This window comes from Macrobrachium nipponense, chromosome 9 (assembly GCF_015104395.2).
Source record: "Macrobrachium nipponense isolate FS-2020 chromosome 9, ASM1510439v2, whole genome shotgun sequence".
Taxonomy (NCBI): domain Eukaryota; kingdom Metazoa; phylum Arthropoda; class Malacostraca; order Decapoda; family Palaemonidae; genus Macrobrachium; species Macrobrachium nipponense.
This window is the reverse complement of record NC_061110.1, coordinates 56,556,287-56,579,273: the sequence shown is the minus strand read 5'-3', so window position 1 is coordinate 56,579,273 and position 22,987 is coordinate 56,556,287. Positions and strand designations below refer to the sequence as shown.

The 22,987-nt window shown below is 38.5% G+C and overlaps 1 protein-coding gene across 1 annotated transcript in view; it reads left to right on the top strand.

Annotated features, from left to right (window-relative positions):
• The window catches only part of LOC135218331 (3'-5' RNA helicase YTHDC2-like), a 789,914-nt gene that overhangs the window by 644,037 nt on the left and 122,890 nt on the right, over window positions 1–22,987 (top strand). The window contains 1 exon segment of the mRNA XM_064254560.1: window positions 774–900. Coding sequence (XP_064110630.1) covers window positions 774–900 — 127 coding nt within the window.

Below are 22,987 nucleotides of genomic sequence, written 5' to 3'. Positions count from 1 at the left end.
CCGAAGGACACAGGCATTTACAAAATCCCATGCCTGGACTGTGACCAATCTTACATTGGTTTTACAGGAAAACCACTTCCCCAGAGATTGATACAACATGAACGGTCAGTTAGGTATGGACAACAGAACTCGGCTATTTTCAACCATGTAAATGACTTAACCACAGAATAAACTGGAATTTGTCATATATAATTTATAGCAGCAACTGTCAATACAAGAGTCAGATGATAGAATTGGCCTTGATTAAACAGAGACAGGTAATGAATATCTCAAAGGGCGCATGGGATTCAGATGTCATTGATAAAGTTTTCATTCAACTAACGCTTAAGAGGATTAAAGAAGGCTCATCAGTGGAAGTGACCTAAATTGGGTTAAATGTGGATGGATCTCTTGGTATAAATACCACCTTTTCAGTAACTTTCCTCATTCATCTACATTAAGAGAGAGAAAAGTCTCTGAAATATAGTATTTTCTCTCTATATTTTGGCATTTATTTAATTTATATATATATATATATAGATATATATATATATATATATATATATCTATAAATATCTATATCTATATATATATATTATATATATTAGAATTCAATTCCAAATTAATGTAATAAAATTCAAACATTCATTAGATAATGGTAGAGAATGTACTAAATTTTGATAGAGTTTGATATACCTAATATTACTGTATTGCCATGTATAGTACAAAGATGTATGAAAATTTGTAAATGATCTTAAACTTAGTTGCCATGTGTATTTTTATGACTAAATTAGGGAGATGAAGATGTTGTCCGTGTTGTAGCAGCAGCACTCAGTCAAGAGGAGCAAGCTTTAAGCCTGATCCAGCCCTCAGGTATAGGTCAGCGTCCACGCCCACTGTACCCTCACAGTCATCCTCATGGTATGTTACAGGAAATTTTTTTTTCATTTACACTATTTGTATTAGTTTTTCACTTTACAATCACTTTAGATATTTCAGCATCCTTTCAAGAAACTCAAAAGAAGAATCCAGCTAGGTTATTTGCACATCTGAGCTGAAAAGCAAAAAGTTATACAGTGGTACCTCGTTTGTTGAATGGTTCTTATGTCAAACTTTCTGTTTTTCAAACAAAATATTTTAGAAAGTTTTGTATCATTTGTCAAACAAATGCTCATACTTCGAACTAACTGATTATCTAGTTTATATTTACATTCAATGGCCTACCAGGTCTTACAAGTTAAACTGTGCTAAATTTCTTTTTTCATTTACAATGTATAGTTTAATGATAACCATATTTGACAAAATAAATAAAAGTATAAAGCACTTAATATAAAATTTAACTTTCAATATAGCATTTAGCATAAAAGATATATAAAATCGTAGGAAACCGTGGTGATGTCATGCCCAGCTGACTTGAGACTGAATGGGGGAGCCTGATATGTTGAGGAGAGAAGGAGAGGAGAGAGTTAAAATATTAGTTTGTATGTAAAAGCAATAACAATTCACATGAAAAAGGGAATTTCTCAATAAATTCAATGTAATGATAAAATATGAAAACAGTCAAATACAGCACCAAAAAAAAAGAGAGAAAAAAGTCTTAACTGAGCCAGTGTTCGGTGCGCTGAGTGAGACGGTCTAGTTGAACAATATTAGAAAAATAGTAAATTAAACAGAGCTAGTCACAATAAAATTTAGCATAAATGATTAACAAAATCATTCATCATTGTGGTGATACACAGCTAACTTGAGATAGAGGGAGGGGCATTTATATTTTTGATGAATAATGAATGAATGATTTTAAGTTATCATGTGTCATGGTATTGTTGAGGAGAGAAGATACAGTAAAGTCTTTTACTATAGTATGTACATAAAAAGCAGTACCAATTCATATGAAAATTAAATATTTCACAATAAATTTAACATAATGAAAAAACATGAAAACTATTAAATGCAATATAGGAAAAAAAAAAGAAAAAGAAAGCTTGCGCAAGTCAGTGTTTGGTGCGCTGAGTGAGACGATAAAGAGAGAGAGGAGAGGAGAGGAGAGGGAAGAAGGGCTCTGCTCCCCACTGACTTATCAGGTGGGCTGGGATGATTATTCACCTATTTCTTTCACTTACACTCTTATCTGCCCAAATCACTTTTAGTTTTGTTACGATAAAATACCTGTCTAGTGACAATTGCTTTTTACGATTTTTTACTACTGTAGAAGTAACTAAGCTCTGTAATAAATAAACTGGCGCTGCTTCCAGGTTCTACATGCCTTCGATTGTTTGTTTAAAAGACTTCCTTGTGAAAAGTTATTTTATCTCTTTCTTTTTCTTGCATTCTTGACTTATTACTTGTTTGCAAAATCCTCATTTTTGTTTTAAAAGTTTGCTGTTTGCCAACAATAAGTTGATGTATTGTGGTATAATTAAAATTTCTTTTCGTTGACTTTAAGAATCCAGTGTAAAAACTCTCTCTCTCTCTCTGAAACTCTCTCTCTCTCTCTCTCTCTCTCTCTCTTCTCTCTCTCTCTCTCTCTCTCTGGCTCCTCATAGAATTCAGTTTCATTCCAAAGCAAGTTGAAAAATAGAGATAAGCAAGAAATGAAAAAGTGGAAGGGATATGGAAAATACAACTTCTACAGTAAAAATATAAAATGGTCAGAAATTAATGAAGAATTAAACAAAGATTGGGATAAACATTTTTCGTAAGTGATGACATAAGGTAAATACGGAGATATTATAAAGAAAATATTGAGATAGAATAGTGGAAAATAAAATATACCGAAGAAGAAAAGTAAACATCATTCATGCATTACCAAGAGACAGAAGAATCTTTGTTCCAGAAAAATCAGAAAAAGTGGAAAAAAGGTCTTGCAAAAGAAAAAAATGCATGGAAAGTTATAGAACTTAAAAAGTAAGATAGAAAATGCAGAAAAAAAGATTATACAATCAAAAAGAAAATGAAAAAACGGGACTTGGAAGAAAAAACCCTATTAAATATCAAAGCAAAACCCCAAACTATTATACTCATATGCCGAAAGAAAGATGAATAAAAGAAGAATAGAAAATAGGCCCTCTGAGAATTGAAGGGAGATTAACGAATGAAAAAAGGAAATTTGCAAACATACTGGCAGAACGATATAAAGAGAGAATTCACCCTAGAATAGATAATGAAGATAATGAGTATAGAAGTAGGGATGAAAATAGTGAATTATTTAGCTGACATAGATATTTAATGAAGCTGATATTGTGCAGGCTATAATGAAAATTAAAAATGGAGCTGCTGCAGGGCCTGATGGGAATTTCCTGCTATTTTGTTTAAAGAAAGTAGTTCATTCTATCGCAAAGCCACTTGCAATATTATTAAGAAACAAAGTGTAGATACAGCAAAGATATATGATGGAGCACAAATTAGCGTATATTACCCCTACTTTCAAAAAAGTGGATCAAGACTAGAGGCAAGTAATTATAGCCTGTGAGTAACATCACATATAATGAAAGTGGTAGAAAGGGTAATGAAGAAAAAATATATGAAACATTAATAAAAAATAAAATTTGTTTAATAAAAAGGACAACATTGGTTTCGTACCGGAAAGTACACAAACCCAACTGTTAGTCCACCGTGAAAACATATTCAAAAATATGAAAAAGCGGAAATGAAAAACAGATGTGGTTTATTTAGACTTTGCAAAAGCTTTTGATTTAAAGTAGACCATACTATAGTAGCGAAGAAAATTAGAAAACACAAATATCGTGGATAAAGTAGGAAGATGGTTAAAAAGAAGAAATTTTTACACAACAGAAAACAGATAGTTATTGCAAACGACGAGAAATCGGATGAAGCAACGGTAATATCCGGTGTGCCGCAAGGTACGGTGTTAGCTGCAATACTTTTGTTTTTTTATTATGATTGAAAAAGACATAGACAATAATGTTAAGGATTCGGTAGTGAGTGTTTCGCAGAGACAAGAATAAGTAGAGAAATTACTTTGTTTGATGAAGATAGGAACGCTCTACAAGAGACCTTAACAAAGTATATGATTGGGCAGAGGTAAATAGGATGGTATTTAACTCTGATAAATTTGAAATGAATCAAATTATGGAGACAGAGAAAGAAAAGCTTATGCATATAAGGGAAGACCTAATAATGAGACCATCACAAAATAAGGAAGCAGTTAAAGACCTTGGTGTGATGATGAATAGGAACATGTTATGCAATGATCAAATAGCAACTCTGTTGGCAAAATGTAAAGCAAAAAGATGGGAATGTTGTTACGGCACTTCAAAACAAGGAAAAGCTGAACACATGATTATGCTTTTATAAAACATATGTTCGTAGTCCACTTGAATATTGCAATATGATATGGTACCCACACTATCAAAAGGATATTGCACAAATTACGAGAGTGTACAAAGTCCTTTACAGCTAGAAATAGAAGAATTTAAGGACCTAGACTACTGGGAAAGACTACAAATTCTTAAAAATTATATAGTCTGAAAGGAGAAAGAGAACGCTACATGATAATTCAGGCATGGAAACAGATAGAAGGAATAGCAGAAAATCATGGAACTAAAAAAATATCAGAAAAAGAGCAAGCAGAGGTAGATTAATAGTGCCCAAAAATATACCAGGGAAAATAAGGAAAGCACACAGGACATTAATCCACTACGCACCAGCATCGATAATGCAAGCGTCTATTCAATGCGTTGCCAGCTCATCTGAGGAAGGTTATATCAGGAGTGAGCGTAGATGTGTTAAGAATAAAGCTCGAAAATAAAATCTAAACTGCATCCCAGACCATCCAAGATTGGAAGATGCAAAATATACCGGAAGATGTACTAGCAACTCTCTGGTTAGACATTAGAGGTGCCTCAAACACTGAGGACCTGGGGCAACCGAACAAGATGTAAGGTCTGTAAGTAAGGTTCTCTCTTTCTATGTAGTTGTGGCATAATTAATCTCATTCGTGCACTTGAGATCCAAGTGTAAAATCTCTCTCTCTCTCTCTCTCTCTCTCTCTCTCTCTCTCTCTCTCTCTCTCTCTCTCTCTCTGTTATGAACTTTTATGAACTTTAGCATACTGCAACTGATTTGTCTCCCCAAAGGCGCCATTTTCACCAAACAGTTTGTGAATCGTACACAGAAAAAATTAAATTTAGAAAATTTTAATATATATAACGTACTGTTTCATTACTTTACACTCTTAATTTAACTTTTGAACACATTAATAATAGAAAGAATGTGAAAATGGAGACATTTTGGGTTGGCTGGAACAAATTATCCTGCTTCCCTTTATTTCTTATGGGGATATTTTTTTCATATTTTGAACAAATCATACTTCAAACAGCCTTCTAGAATGGATTAAGTTCGAAGTCTGAGGTACTACCGTACCAGGTTTGTCTGCCAGACTGAACAAACATTTTACCTTTGCTCCCAGGATTTGACTATGTCCCGCTTTTCCTTAAGTAATTTCCCCATTCCTTTTCCTTATTTAATGATTAGTGCACAGGCACTGTAATTTTTTGTGATTTTGAAGCTTTGTGGAAACTGCCTTTTCGTTCATGGGGTAGGTATTTAAACTTATTATTACTAGGATAGTGGCTTAGTGAATGTTTGTTAGTCATTGAGCGTAACTTCTCTAGATTTATTAGTTTGTTTGCAGTTTTCTAATGTCATTTTAATAGAAGATCACCTAATCTGCCTTGCATAATTATCTAATTCTAAAGTTATTACCATAGGGTTTATTATGACTGTCTGTGTTTTTTGCCTTATTTCTGCAGTTATTACATTAAGTATTTCTTATCATTGTAGTTTTTTTTCATGCTTAGTTTGTGTCATTAAAAATTTAATTTTTTTCACATAGTAATAAGTTTTGAGGTCAGGTTTAGTATTTCAGAGACCTCTCTCGTGCTCACATTAATTAAGTCTTGCTTACCAGCTAATTCTTACCCCAGTTCAAAACAGATGGTACCACTCATAGAAAGCTATAATTTTGTCTAGTGTTATTGAAGATTAGCATCTGTAGGATCACTTAAGTAACCCTATATGACTTGTGTTATATACTATAGTAATTTCTCCCATATCCAGATTAATATATCCTAGGCCCTGCCAGGTTATGGAAATTTCTGGGTTTGAACAAAAGACAGTTGTTGACGTAGGGAAAACCTATTTTGGGTAGCTGTTACTCTCATGGTCCCTAGAAGGGCTCCGTAAGATAGACCATCCAATTTCAAAGAATTCTCTTCTGGTTGGTCTTGGCCAATATAGTGCACGTTGACACTGACAGAGTACAGAAAGGACTCATGACAAGAGGACTCTTTCTCTTGTCTACAGTGGCTGCCTAGGTTCCATTCCTATTCGTAAATTGCAGATGATTCATCAGCATGCTGCAGGCCAGACATTATTGTCAATCATGCACCTCACACCAGACCTGCTTGCATTATTCATTTTCAGGTCTATGCAGGATAATTATTCACCCAAATCCTATGCCTTTTCATCAGCGAGAGTGGGTGGGTTGGAGGATTCACAGTGGCTACAAATGTGACATTATAATAAAATGAAATTTTATATATACTTACCAAATAGTTACATAGCTATAAGTTCCACATATATGGTAACTTGAATTCAAAATTTTACGAGTAACGCTTCAAACCACTGTGCGGGTGACTAGTTCCACCGTCTAGTATGAGAATAGGAACGACTGTAATTAGAAAGCTCTGTTTATTCATGCCTTTTGTCCATTAGCGGTGAGGAGGGTGGGCTCCATTTTTGTAATTACTTGAGAAGTATACTATATAAAATTTAATTTTATTATAAAAATATCATTTTTATATAAGTAACTTAGCAAGCAATTACATAGCTGAATCCCACATTGACAGGAGGTGGGAGACATGGACATATATTACTCCAAAATATTAAGTTGTGTAATAAATTTAAATATAAAAGCTGCTAGAACTGAATACAATGCTTGTCATCCCTTATCAGTTAGGAGAGCTACTGGAATACTGCCTCTAGTTGGCGCTCATCTTAACCTGTAGTGGTGTGGTGGTATAGCCAAGTGTCACTTACTACATATGTGGGAGCTTTACAGCAAAGGTTCATGTCTGAATACTGGTAAAGCTTGATAGGTGCCTGCCCTTGCCCTGGGCGCAGCACTAAGTTAAAACAATCATGCAATATTGTCACCTACACTGAGATAAAACCACAACCCATCCATGAAGATTAGTGGGTGCTTTAGGTGCATTGTACCCACTGGCTCTGCAAAACCCAACACCTTAATAAAAGATGAAGTGATAATAGGAAAAATTCCTATGCTTCCTTCCTCTATACCATGTCGGTCAATAGAAATGGTCTGAATACTCTTTTTAACTTCCATAAAATCGAGAAACGAAGAACAATTACATTCTCAGTAGTTAATAGGCAGAATGGATGTACAAGGCAAAAAATATGTGTAAGCTAAAGGGGTAGAAGTTACCCTCAACCTCCTCAGCTTTACTTAGAAAGAAAACTGCTCTCCAACTTTTGAGTGTGCCCCAAGGTAAAAGTTTGTAAGTGTCATACGTTTTAGTCAGTGGATGGTGTGAAGGATGGTCCTCTGAAAACTCCAAATGGACAGAGACCTCCCTATTCTCCCACAGAGCTGGAGAGTACTTTGGAAGAGTGGAGGACAATCTGTTGTTAGGCTATAGCTGGTGCCAGAAGTGCTGTATGCCACTTGAGCTATGGGCTCGCGACTGGGGAGCTAGCAGCAGCTCAGAGCAAGAAATGGCACCAGGCTGTAACCGGCATCAAAAGAGTAGGGCTCTAGGTGAGCTGGATTCCAAACAAGCTCGAAGCTCGTGGTTCTATAGTTGGTGTCAGGCAGTAGCTTACACCAGACTGTAGCTGTCGCATGGTGGACTGGGTGTCAGAAGAGCTAGAAGTTCAAGGTGCTGTAAAGCCCTATCACTGGGAGCCAAACTTTTATAGCAGGTTCCAGACGAAGTTAGATGCCAGGAGAGCTAGGAGTTCTGGTTTCACTCTTTAGAAAGTGAAACGTAGAGGATGTTTACACTTCCAGTAGGACGATGCAGAACGGAAGGAACACGTTCCTGAAAGCTAAAGAGGAGTCTGGATCTCACTATATGTCCTAGGTGAAGCCAGAGGCTACTTGGAATGGTGTCTTCCAAGTAAAGAAATCGAGAAGAGGAACTCAGGGGAACAAGCAAAGGACATTGAAATGCATCCAGGTTCTAGGAGACCAGATCCCTTCCTCCCTTGGACACGCCTAAGACAAGATAAGGTCATCAAAACTGGGCCCCTGTGCGCATAGACACTTGATTAAGCATAGTTTGATACCCTTCACAGATGGAGTCTGAAAGATGTCGATCTGTGTCCTCTGAGAGTCTCACAGACATGTGGGTATCCTGAAGACTTGATGACAGCTTGTGTAGACCGAAGACTAAGCGGGACTGTTCATAGAGGAAAGGAGGATCTGGAAAGCATCCATAAGAGCCACAAAATCCTTTAAACAGAGAAACTAAAGCATGTGAGCAGGTGCTGGGAGCTTATCGTCAAGAGCTGAAAGTAAAAAGGTGATAATACCTTAACTATTTCTTCCAAAGCCAAGGACAAGAGCAGTCAATCCAATATCCTTGTCCGCACCAGATAGCAATGGTGGACAAACCTAGGTGATGACTTGTTCCTGGTTCCAGTAAAGACAAATCAGAGACTGGATGAAATCTTCGGTAAGGATAGATGTGTCAAAGTACAGTGGTACCTCGAGATACGAAAGGCTCAACTTAAGAAAAACTTGAGATACGAAAGCAAATATGAAAAATTTTATGGCTCTACATACGAAAATTGCTCAAGATACGAAAGGTTGTTGCTGTAAAGTCTGAGATTCGCCCAGACCACCGATTACAATTTTGAAACTCGCGCGCCACCAACTGAGTAGACTGGCCACCATCCTCCTGCTCTCCCATTGGTTCCTGATGTTAGTCACCGCCATGAGATCCTTCTCTCCTATTGGTCAGCATCCCTCCCATGATGCATCTACATAGCGGCATGCTCATTCGCCCACTTCACGGCATCATCGGTATCGTACGCACAAGGTATTCGTTCGTTCTAACAATTTCGTTTATTAACGTAAATTCGTTAGTGATTTCGGTGTAGTATACTTTATCGTGTTGTGTGAGAACTTTACTACATACGTATACATACTACATAACATAATTACGTACAGTATATTATATGTAGTCATGGGTCCCAACTAACTTGAAATTCACGGAAAGAAGAGGATGCTCTCTTTGGAAACGAAGATGGAGATTATCAAGAAGTATGAAGCTGGTATGTGATTGAGTGTGATCGCCAAGGAATTCGGCCAAAATCCGTCGACAATAGGCACCATCCTTAAGCAGAAGGATGTCATCAAAGCAGCTACGCCTTCCAAGGGCGTCACTATTTTGTCCAGCAAGAGGAGCCACGTGCAGGATGAAATGGAAGGCTGCTTCTTGTCTGGATAAAAGACAAAGAAATCGCTGGCGATACGATAACGGAGACGGCAATCTGCCACAAGGCCAGTGCTATTTTCGGCGATTTGATTGCCCAGGCTGAAGACAACGGAGGAGAAGGGACATCAACGCCAACCCCAGACTTAAGGCTTCGCATGGGTGGTTCAAGAAATTCCGTAAACGGACTGGCATCCATTTGGTGGGGGGCATGGGGAGGCGGCCAGCTTGGACACAAAAGCGGCCGAACTCTTTAAAAAGACGTTCAACGAGATGATGATCAACGAAGACTACAGTTCTCAGCAAGTTTTCAACTGTGATGAGACTGACCTTTTTTTGAAAAAAAAGGCCTCGTCGGACGTACATCACGGAGGAAGAGAAGAAGCTACCCAGGCATAAGCTTATGAAAGAGGCTTACACTCGCACTTTGTTCAAACGCCAGTGGGGATTGCAAGGTAAAGCCCTACTTGTGTATCATTTGGAGACTCCTCGAGCCTTCAAGGCTCATAAAGTGCTTAAGGAGAAGCTTCCAGTGATGTGGAGGGCTAATGCGAAAGCCTGGGTAACGAGGCTTTTGTTCACGGAGTGGGTAAATCTGTGTTTCGGCCCGACTGTGAAGAAATTCTTGGAAGAGAAGCGCCTCCCTCTTAAATGTCTGCTGTTGTTGGACAATGCCCCTGCCCACCCTCCTGGCCTCGAGGAAGATATCCTAGCGGAGTATTCCTTCATCAAGGTTCTTTATCTTCTGCCTAGCACCACCCCTGTCCTCCAGCCCATGGACCAGCAAGTGATATCAAACTTCAAGAAGCTGTATACGAAACATCTTTTCAAGAGATGTTTCGACATCACCGATACCACAAACCTCACCTTGCGTGAATTTTGGAAGAAGCATTTTGACATCGTCATATGCATCCAACTCATCGACCAAGCTTGGCAGGAGGTTTCGAGGCGAACCTTGAATTCTTTGTGGAGGAAACTCTGGCCTGATGCCGTATCCGCCCGAGACTTTGAGGTATTCGACGTGGACGAAGCTGGTGCTGCAGATTCAGGAACAGTTGACGATCCTGAAACTGTTTTGCAACCAGATCTTGACGAGATCATTGCACTGAGCAAGTCCATGGGGCTGGTCGACGACAAGGGCAACATCAATGACCTTTTCGAGGAGCACCAAGAGGAGCTTACGACGGATGACCAGAAGTAGTTGGAAGCCATGCAACAAAGTCGTTCAAGAGGAGTTCTCTAGCAGCGGCGAGGAGGAGGAGGAGGACGACGACTATGACAACGGCAGAAATTAAAGATGCTCTACCTGCTTTTCATAAGGTGCAATCATTTGTAGAAAAGAGACACCCCGAAAAGGCTTACACAGGTCGTATGCTTGCACAGTTTGATGACGTTTGCCTGAGTCGTCTCAGGAATATTGTCAAAAGTAGGCAGAAGCAATCTTCCTTGGATAGTTATTTTTTAGAGGCCATTAGTAGGAGTAGTACTAAGCAAAAAGGAAGAACCAAGTGATACTAAAAAACAGAAAGTTGAAAGTGGTGAAAAAGTTGAAATTGGGGTTGGGGGGAAAGTAAAGTATAGAAAAGTAAAAAAAAATATAAAAATCAAAAAAAGAAAAAAAAAATTTAATTTTAAGTTTTTTGTAAAGTTAAGTGTTACAGTTTTGTTAATGTGTTTCGTAAAGTTTAGTTTGTTTTCCGTACATTTTTTTAATGTGTTTCGTAAAGTTAAGCGTACGTATCTGCCATTTGTCCTCCTCCTCTGCCACCACTTTCGGAGATAGCCTCACTTGAAAGGTAAGCTTCCACATTTTACTAGATACGTACGTATGTACGTACAGTATTTCTTGTATACCATGTACACTAGTACACTTTATTTACAGGTATATTAGCAGTACATATTAAGTTAGGTATTGAATGGTCCAAATTGTTGTAGTATTTCATTGTTTATAGGTCAATTTAGCTTTATTATGAAATTTACTGGGGTGATTTTGGCGGGCTTGGAACGGATTAGCCATTTTACATGTAAAATGCGGTCCAAGATACGAAAAGCTCATGATACGAAGGCCTCCTCGGAATGGATTAATTTCGTATCTCAAGGTACCACTGTATGTACTAGAGGGAGAAACAGCAAAAAACATGTCCTCTCTGCTCCCAACAAAAATTCAGACTCCTCAAAAATCCTTGACCACAAAGGTCAGAGTGGCGGAATCTAGTGACGGATCCAAACTTGAAGCAGGAGCTTGCGAGGGAGTTAGTGCCATAAACTCTGGCACTTGTGCCAAGGCAGAATAGACGTATGACTAATTGTTTGTAAAACTCTATAAGCACGAGTGCAAATGGGCACTGGGGAGCTACTGGACATTTGGGAACTACTAGGTGCTCAGGGGCATCTGGGTGCTCGGCAACCACTAAGGCTTGGGAACAAGAGAGTACTTGGGAGGAAGAGAGTGCTCGGGAGCCACTGAGCAATTTGGCACCAGTAGGTGCTCAGCCGCTCGGGAGCCAGTGGAAGTTTGGTTACTGTTGCCCTTACTGGCACTATTTAGTGCTTATCCCTGGAAACTGAATAAAAACATTTGGGCAAGTATCACTTGATGTTCCACTTATGAATATTCTGGAGAAAACTGTTCCAGGTTGTCCCAAAAACTGCAAGAAAACACAGATTCCTTGACTTTATCATTGTGTGTCCTTGTTCAGGGCTGGGAGCCTCTGAACTAGAGGGAAGACTGATTGTGCACATCCGAGACGATGCCTTTCCACTGGCTGTCTATTGTCACCTGGGATTGGCTATAAGTGCGACTAAAGGGCAGACTCTTCAGTAGACCTCATTGGCACCCATGGACCGCCAGCATGTCTCCTCCCAAGCGGAGTATGACAGGGACTATAGGGCTAGAAGGTCCTTTGGACCGGATAACCGCCACCTCCACTATACCTCCGTGAAGACACCTTTTCAGTGGCTGTGTGTTGAGACCTGGATTATAGGCTCGTTTGAGGGACAACTACCCGGGGACAAACCCCCTCGGACTTCCAGTATGTCTCCCCCAGGTGAAGGGGAGTATGACAGGGACTTTTAAGTCTAGGATGTCTGAAGGGCTGAATAGCTGCCTCCTCTAGTACACTTCCACACAGATTCCTTGACTTTATCATTATGTGTACTTGTTCAGGGCTGGGAGCCTCTGAACTAGAGGGAAGACTGACTGTGCACATCCGAGACGATGCCTTTCCACTGGCTGTCTGTTGTCACCTGGGATTGGCTGCAGACTACTCAGTAGACCCCATTAGCACCCATGGACCGCCAGCATGTCTCCTCCCAAGTGAAGTATGACAGGGACTATAGGGCTAGGAGGTCCTATGGACCGGATAACCACCACCTCCACTACACCTCCATGAAGACACCTTTTTAGTGGCTGTTTGTTGAGACCTGGATTATAGGCTCGATTGAGGGACAACTACCCGGGGACAAACCCCCTCGGACTTCCAGTATGTCTCTCCCAGGTGAAGGGGAGCATGACAGGGACTTTTAAGTCTAGGATGTCTGAAGGGTTGAATAGCTGCCTCCTATAGTACATTTTCCAGTCGCTGTCTGTTGATACCTGGGAATATGCAACAGGTTCAACAGAGGGGCCAATTATCCAGGGTAATTCCCACCAGTCTCCCTTGGACGTTCAGTATGACTTCTGCCAGGTGTGGGGGAGTATATGTCAGTGACTTAGATCCAGGAGAATAGGTGGGCTGGATAATCACCTCCTCCACTACACAACACTCACTTAGAGGGGTAATTTCTATTAACCCAAACACAAGACTGACAGTGGCATGGGAAGAAAGCGAGGGAGCTAGGTGCAGAAGCAAGTGGATAAAATTATAGGGCTAATAGTAGGAGAGAAAAAAAAGAGTATGTTCATTCTGTACATGCCTGGCTGTTCACTTTACCCTAGAATATGAAAATACACTGCAAATTATATCATATAAGTTAAAACTGCAAAACAAAACCGTTCAGATACTTAAAAACACGATATATGTCTGAAGTAATTGGAATTTCTCAGATGAATTCGTTCATAGAGATCTGGTAGATAGAATGGGATTTTCTGGTTGTAGTACTATGTATCACAACGACAATATTTACTCATTGTCCTTCATGAACGGGGATATTATTGCATCATCGTAAGTGGTGAATGCAATTATTTTAGTTTCTACAAACTCATGTTTGTATTCCAACGCGATTAAAGTTGGCTGGCGTCAATGGCAGTCAATGTTGCGACGGCTAAGGTAGGTTGAGCAAATCAAGTTGCATCCGCAAGAGCGTTTTCTATGATGTGAGGAGGAGCCCTAGAACTTTGAGCGGGAAGGCGCAAGTCACTGGATAGTGGCTTATGTAACGGATTTCCACTTTGATTACTTTGACGTTGACATGGATCGAATGCTAGTTGTTATTTACAAAGCTACTGTCTAAAAATAAATCATTGTCAAGGTTAAAGTAGCATGTCAGCTCAAAGATTTTCTGGCTAAGCTCCCAGTACAAAGCAGTTTGCAGTTAGCCTACACGACTACATTACCTCGCCGCGAGGCTGAATTATCTCCCAACACATCAGCATTTTTTGCACGTTATAAAACTTTAATTGTCTGCGCAATACATATTGGTTTATTTGTGGTAATAAATATTTTTACTGAAAACACTTTTTTCGTGCGTGATTTGTGGATGAAAACTGATTTTCAAAAGTAGGCCTACAGACTATATCAAGAGAGCAAGAATGACCGTAGCCTGTGGTTGAAATTTTCCACGTCTTTTTACAATTTTTGAATGTTACGGCAACTGTCGAATGAAATCAATATTAGGGTATGAATTTCTTGAAGAATTAACTTGAATACTACGGTCCTTCAGATTCTATCTAGCATAGTGCAGCACGATCTTGGCAGCATATCGCCCTGCTTCCCAGGTATCTTGGCACCGACTCACCACTCTTTCTTCTGCTTTTCCCTATCACAAATCCGTCACCAATACTATAATTTCTCTCTCTCTCTCTCTCTCTCTCTCTCTCTCTCTCTCTCTCTCTCTCTCTCTCTCTCTCTCTCTCTCTCTCTCTCTCCACTTCTGAAACATACTTCAAAAATATATATCTGCACTCAATCTCCCAAAGAAAGTATAATGAAATTAAGTAGCTATAAATAGGCCTATGCTCCCACGTAAGCAGATTTTGCTCTCTCTCTCTCTCTCTCTCCACTTCTAAAACATACTTTAAAAATATATATATCTCCACTCAATCTTCCAAAGAAAATGTAATGAAATTAAGTAGCTATAAATAGGCCTATGCTCCTATGTAAGCAGATTTTGCTCTCTCTCTCTCTCTCTCTCTCTCTCTCTCTCCACTTTTAAAACACATTTGAAAATTTTTTTTCACTCAATCTCTCAAAGTAAATATAATGAATTGTCTCTATAGATAGACTCTCTCTCTCTCTCTCTCTCTCTCTCTCTCTCTCTCTCTCTCTCTCTCTCTCTCTCTCTCATCAAAATATTTCAGTCTTTACTGTATTGTTCCTCAAGATTTCCACAAGTACTGCCCAAATTTTAAAACACTCTCTCATTGTTTAAGATATGTCTTTAATTACATAAAAATTTTATGTCAGTTTAGTGTCAAACACTACTTATAAGGTTTCACAGTAGGTTTTAAAAAAGGATGATCGATATTCTGCCCTGAACTGACGTTACCTAACCAACATTAACGAATACTACAGAACCTGTTTCTACATTAAAGTATAAATGATTATAGGACCTCTACAGACTCTTTATAGTGGAAAGTTATTGGAAATCTAGAAAGCAACAAACGCTATGATTTTGAAGCTCCGCCCCCCTTCTAGAGTTGCCAGGTGTGGCATTATTGAACAATATATGTCCAAAGATTTGAAGAAACTGTATCTTAACTTTCCTTGCCGAGTGTACATTTTCAAAATATGGAGCTTCTTACATTTTATAATTGTCTTTTAGTGCTTACTTGTCAGCATCATAGCTGCTACCTTTCTTCTTGTATGATCTTCACTCGCAGGAGATATTGATGTCGCCCATGGATGCTTTTAGGTTCTCATAGATGCTTATCGGAGCTTTTGGCACCAATTGGATGCTTTTAGGTTGAGCTAGTAGCAAATGGTAGAGGGTGCTATGTGCGCCATTGAACAGTCATTGCATTAGCTGGCATAAGGTTGGAGTGGGTACTGCTAGGTGCTGGAAGAGAGGAGCATTCACAATCTCTGCAGGAGACATGAAAAACTTTAAAATATACTGCCAAATCGAGTACATACTATCCACAGAATACTGCCAAAGCAATTACTGGGGCTGATTCTCAGCTGACGATAATGTCTCCTTCCATAAGTGCCATTCTCCTACTACTTTCTGCCCTTATACTTTAATTCTGTCCAAAGGAAAATGCAAGGGTTAAAGTAATGTTATTTACTGACATTTAGCAAGACTAGGTTTGATAAACAAACAAAATGCAAATCTCTGGCCCAAAGGAATGACAAAATATTCAAAAAGTATCTTTAAGGCAAATATTGATCAATGAAATTGCAAGTAGCCTATGCCCTGTAAACATCATCGATGTAAAATTTTTTGCCTAAAAGAATGGCATAAGATACAAAAATTACTTCTTAGGACAAAACTATATCGGCTGCTCACAAGAAGCCTATGAATGATGAACATTCATGAATTACTTTTAAGGCAATTGTTTAACAATGTCTTAAGCGCATCCCCTATACCCTTTAAACATCATCGTAAATATCAGCGACTCACGAAAAACCTATGAATGATGAACATTCAAGAATTATTTTTAAAGCAATTGTTTAACAATGTCTTGTGAATCGTGTAACCCCTGTAAACAACGCTGATGTAAAAGCTTGGCCTGTCATAAGATACAAGATTTACTTTTCAGGGCAAAACTCTATCAGCAACTTGCAAGTAGCCTAAGAAAAAATTGTCAAAATTTGTCTAGCTTTTAGCCTAAAAGAATGATGAAGCATTAAAAAATTACTTTGAGGCAATAAACAGTTTGCAGGTATTTATACTCAAAAACACCCTTTGTGAATTTAATATTAAAGCAAAACTACAGTGGAACCTCAACATACCAAAGTCTCAACTTACGAAAAATTCAAGTTACGAAAGCAAATACGAAGATTTTTTGCCTCTGCATACGAAAATAATTCATGTTACAAAAGGTTGTTGCTGTAAAGTCCCGAGATTCGCCCGGACCGCCGAGAACAATTTTAAAACTCGCGCGCTGCCAACTGAGTAGACTCGCCACCATCCTCCCGCTCTCCCATTGGCTCCTGATGTTAGTCACCACCATAAGATCCTGCTCTCCTATTGGTTAGCATCTCCCCCATCGTGCTCTATGAAAGGCGTTCTTCAGCCACTTCGTCGCACCAGCGTTATCGTACACACGCGAAATTCGTTCATTCACATATACATTTTCGTTTGTTAACATAAATTTGTGGTAGTGATTTCGCTTTGTACTTTATCGTGTTTTGTGAGAACTTAATTAGTATACTACATAACTTAATTATGTACAGTATAGTCATGGTCCCAAGAAAGTTGCTGAAGTTCACAGAAAGAAGAGGATGCTTTCTATGGAGACAAAAATGGAGATTATCAAGAAGTATGTAGCTGGCATGCGGTTGAGTGTGAACGCTAAGCAGAAGGAAGCCATCAAGCAGTTACACCTTCCAAGGGCGTGACTATTTTGCCCAACAAGAGGAGCCACGTGCACTATGAGATGGAGAGGCTGCTTCTCGTATGGATAAAAGACAAAGATATCACTGGCGATATGATAACCGAGACGGCAATCTACCACAATGCCAGTACTATTTTTGGTGATTTGATTGCCCAGGCCTAAGACGACGGAGGAGAAGGGACATCGATGCCAACCCCAGACTTCAAGGCTTCTCATGGGTTGTTTGAAAAATTCCAGAAATGGACTGGCATCCATTCGGAGGTGTGGCATGGGGATGCGGCCAGCTCGGACACGAAAGCGGCTGAAGCCTTTATTAAGACGTTCGACGAGATGACGATCAACGAGGGCTACAGTTCTCAGCAAGTCTTCAACTGTGATGAGACTGGCCTTTTTTAGAAAAAAATGCCTCGTCGGACATACATCACAGAGGAAGAGAAGAAGCTACCCAGGCGTAAGCCTATGAAAGACAGGATTACGCTCGCATTTTGTTTGAACGCCAGTGGGGATTGCAAGGTAAAGCCCCCTACTTGTGTATCATTTGGAGACTCCTCGAGCCTTCAAGGCCCACAAAGTGCTAAAGGAGAAGCTTCCAGTGATGTGGAGGGCTAATGCGAAAGCCTGGGTAACGAGACTTTTGTTCACAGGGTGGGTAAATATGTGTTTAGGCCCGACAGTGAAGAAATTCTTGGATGAGAAGCACCTCCCTCTGAAATGTCTGCTGGTGTTGGACAATGCCCCTAGCGGAGTATTCCTTCATCAAGGTTCTTTATCTTCCGCCTAACACCACCCCTCTCCTAACAGCCCATGGACCAGCAAGTGATATCGAACTTCAAGAAGCTGTATACGAAACATCTTTTCAAGAGATGTTTCGACATCACCGATACCACAAACCTCACCTTGCATGAATTTTGGAAGGAGCATTTCGATATCGTGATATGCATCCGACTCATCGATCAAGCTTGGCATGAGGTTTCGAGGCGAACCTTGAATTCTTTGTGGAGGAAACTCTGGCCTGATGCCGTATCTGCCCGAGACTTCGAGGGATTCGACGTTGGCGAAGCTGATGCAGATTCAGAAACAGTTGACGATCCTGAAACTGTTTCGTAATCACATCTTGACGAGATCGTTGCACTCAGCAAGTCCATGGGGCTGGTCATCAACGAGGACGACATCAATCCTTCTTGAGGAGCACCAAGAGGAGCCTACGACGGATGACCTGAAGGAGTTGGAGGCCATGCAACATAACGTCGTTCAAGAAGAGTTCTCTAGCAATGGTGAGGAGGAGGAGGACGACCCTATGACAACAGCAGAAATTAAGGATGCTCTAGCTGCTTTTCATAAGGTGCAATCATTTGTAGAAATGAGAACCCCGAAAAGGCTTACACAGGCCGTATGCTTGCACAGTTTGATGACGTTTTCCTGAGTCGTTTCAGGAACATTGTGAAAAGCAGGCAGAATCAATCTTCCTTGGATAGTTATTTTTTAAAGAGGCCTTTAGTAGGAGTAAGCAAACAGGAAGATTCAAGTGATACTACAAAAAAATAGAAAGTTGAAAGTGGTGAAGAAATTGAAATTTTATTTAAAAAAAAAAAAAAAAAAACGTTAAGTATAAAAAAGTAAAAAAAAAATGTAAAAATAGAAAAAGATAAAAGATGAGAAATTTAATTTTAAGTTTTTTGTAAAGTTAACCCTCTTACGCCGACTGGACGTATTTTATGTCGACATTTTTGTCTCCCGTGTGCCGACTGGACGTATTTTACGTCGACTTACAAAAGTTTTTTTTTTAAATTCGCGGAAAAATACTTACAGGCCTACCAGCCTAAAACTTTTGAATCACGCGCCTTGGGGGATGCTGGGAGTTCACAGATCAAGGTATTGTTTTGTTTGCAATCGTTACGCAGGCACGCAAGCGCGAATTTCTTTCTTGCCGCACCAAAAAGTATCTGTGACACATCTCTGAAATTATTTCGTCACTTTGACATAATTTTTGTACCATTGTAAATTAGCCGTTACATGAAGTATTATATATGAAAATGTGCGTATTTTTATGTAGAATACAACAATTAAATACTCATGATTGTAGCTTTTATCAGTTTTGAGCTATTTTCATATAAATAATGATAATTGCCAAAATTTCAACCTTCGGTCAACTTTGACTCTATCGAAATGGTTGAAAAACGCAATTGTAAGCTAAAATGCTTATATTCTATTAATATTCAATCATTTACCTTAATTTTGCAACTAATTGGAAGTCTCTAGCACAATATTTTGATTTATGGTGAATTTATGAAAAAACTTTTTCCTTTCGTCCGCGCGGTAACTCTTCCGAAAAAAATATCACATGCAATTGTGGTAATGTTTGCACCATTTTAAAATTAGCCGTTATATAAAGTTTTATATATGGAAATGTGTGCAATTTCATGCACAATACAACTAAAAACAACCCATGGTTGTAGTTTTTATCAGTTTTGAGATATTTTCATATAAATAACGATAATTGCCAAAATTTCAACCTTCGGTCAACTTTGACTCTACCGAAATGGTCGAAAAACGCAATTGTAAGCTAAAACGCTTATATTCTAGTAATATTCAAGCATTTACCTTCATTTTGCAACAAATTGGAAGTCTCTAAGCACAATATTTGATTTATGGTGAATTTATGAAAAAAATAACATTTTCTTTACGTCCGCGCGCGGTAAAACTCTTCCGAAAAAATCATACGTGCGATTGTGGTAATGTTTGCACCATTTTAAATTAGCCGTTACATAAAGTTTTATATATGAAAATGTGTGCAATTTCATGTAGAATACAACTAAAAATAATTGAAGCTTGTAGCTTTTCTCATTTTTGAAATATTTGCATATAAATCACGATAAATAGAAAAAAAACCACGTTCGGTCAAATTTGACTCTACCGAAATGGTCGAAAAATGCAATTGTAAGCTAAAACTCTTACAGTCTAGTAATATTCAGTCATTTATCTTTATCTTGAAACAAATTGGAAGTCTCTAGCAAAATATTTAGATTTATGGTGAATTTAAAAAAAAATCTTTCCTTCCCTCCGCGTGCGGATTCTCTGCCAAAAATCTCCGAAATTCGTACATACCATTCTCGGAATATTTGCTCCGTTTCATATTAGGCATTTCATAGAGTTTTATATATGAAAATGTGTGCAATTTCCGAAATAACTGCATATAAAAAATATATACATATAAAAAAATTCAACATTTGGTCAACTTTAACTCGTCAGATATGGTCGAAAACTGCAATTGTAAGCTAATACTCTTACAGTATAGTAATATTCAATCATTTGTCTTTATTTTGAAAGAAATTGGAAGTCTCTAGGACAATATTTAGATTTATGGTGAATTTTTGAAAAAAATATTTGTTTACGTCCGCACGTTATGAATTCATGCATTATTTTGTGATAATATTTTCTCTGTGTTGCTTTTATTGTTTTACAATGTGTTATATACCAAAATGATCGCAATTTAGTGTACATTACAACGAAAAAAAAAGTTACTTGTTAGCTTTAACCGTTTTGCGCACGGCGTGATTTGAATACAATTATAAATGAAATTTCGTTTTGCGCTATCATATATCGCATTATTTATATATGATAATGATAATTATTTTCATTTCTGATGGTTGCATACTAAACTTCAGGCAATGACAAAAAAAGGAGCCAAAAATGAACTCTTAATCTTGAAAACTAAGCTCGCTGTGATTTTTTGAAAAAAATATTTTTCCGCTTCCGCACTCACTCCGAAACCCCTCCGGCACACGGGAGACAATTTTTTATTCACCGCTCCGGCGTAAGAGGGTTAAGTGTTAACGTTTTGTGCCATTTGTTAATGTGTTTCGTAAAGTTTAGTGTTAATGTTTCCTGACATTTTTTAATGTGTTTCGTAAAGTTAAGTGTTCAAGTTTTCTGCTATTTGTCCTCCTCCTCTGTTGCCACTTTAGGAGATCGCCTCACTCGAAAGGTAAGGTTCCACATTCTACTACATACGTTTGTATGTACGTACAGTATTTCTTGTGTACCATGTACTACTCTAATACACTTTATTTACAGGTATGTACATATTAGTAGTATATGTAGTTTAAGTTAGGTATTGAATGGTCCAAATTGTTGTATTTTATTGTTTATTGGTCAATTTAGTTTTATTATAAAATTTACTTGGGTGTATTTGTAGGGCTTGGAACGAATTAGGCAATTTTCATGTAAAATGCGGTTCAAGATACGAAAAAATCAGGTTACGAAGGCCGCTTTGGAACGGATTAATTTCGTATCCTGAGGTACTACTGTATATACTGAGGGTTTACAAGTAATGAGGTCCCGTAAACAAAAAACAATGCAAATTTTAGCCTAAAGGAATGGCATAACATAGAGTTACTTTCAGGGTCGAACTATTATCATTGGTTCACCAGGCTAAACAAAAGATTAGTTGATGAATCAACTTGGTACAGGCAGTCCCCAGTTATTGGGTGGTATCTGTTGTCAGTGGGGTGCTGATAAGCTAAAAATGCCATTATCTGAAACTCTGCTATTTATGAGACTTATGGTGCTGAGTCTCGGTTAATGGTGCCTCTGTTAGGTATGTTATGAGTACATAACTCTATTATCGGCACCATCGCTGATAACTGAAACTTGGCCATTACAGCACCGTAATTCTATTATCGATTTTCTAGCACCATTAACCGAGTCCGTTGATAACCGGGGACTGTCTGTAAAGTATTTATTAATTGGTGAAAAAAAGAGACTTTGAGGCATCATGCCAAGGGTAGTTGGGATTGGCATCAGGTGGGTGTAGTTGTCCCTGATCCTCCGAACCTGAAGACCTGTTGGTACTAGGGAAGCAAGAGGAAGATCATTTTGAGAGTCAAATCTGATCTTAATGAAGATAAAAAAAAGTGTAAGAGATCTGCACATAAAGGGGACACCATTAGGGCAGAACATAATAGTTAGTATTTCAACATGAAATGGAAATGTTGGGGAAAATTATGCTGTAGAAAACTACACCTCTGTACTTCACTTTCCTCAGTATATAGTTGGAACATCTCAGCAATAAAGCACTGCAAGAAAAATGCTCAGGCAAAAAAAAGTGATGTTCAGCTACATATAGACAAACCTAGGTGTAATGGCAGGGCTTGGCCTGTTTGTGTTAGTGTCGCCACATCTGCAGAAAAGGGATGAATCGTGATCTTCCAGCTAGCTGCTGTAAGGCTGAATAAAGTGCCTTCTTGCTTGAGTACATTTTTATTCCATCACTGTAGTATCAATAATGGCACTAGTATTCTGGCGTAGACCAGCTGTGAGATAATTCTTTATATTAGCCAGTTTATCATATGGACCGTAAGGGTAAATCAGGGTAAATCATTTGAGGACAAGTAGCAGTTACACTATAAAAATATAATGAATTGCTGTGGATATGGTGTATGCATCTAATACTTTTTCCTGCTATGAAACCCATAACTGAATTAAATTTTCCCTTTTCCGTACCCCACATTCTTGCTGTCATAAGCAAAATTACATACTCTTACTCTGAGAATTTTGGTTTTGGAAGTTTTTGAGATGCAAAGTGGTCACAGTAAAGTGTGTTTATTGAAAAAATTAAATTAATTTTTGCCAAAGGAAACATTTTTTAAAAGAAATTTAGAATACTTGTTAACGTTGAAGATTAGCCATTACACATTTTATTCTTACCTCATTATGAATACGAGCCAAAGTGTTCAAGTATGTACTATTGAAGTGTTTTAACCTGAAGAGGATAGTAAAAGACTTTCAATGTCAGATGTATCGAAAGTAATGT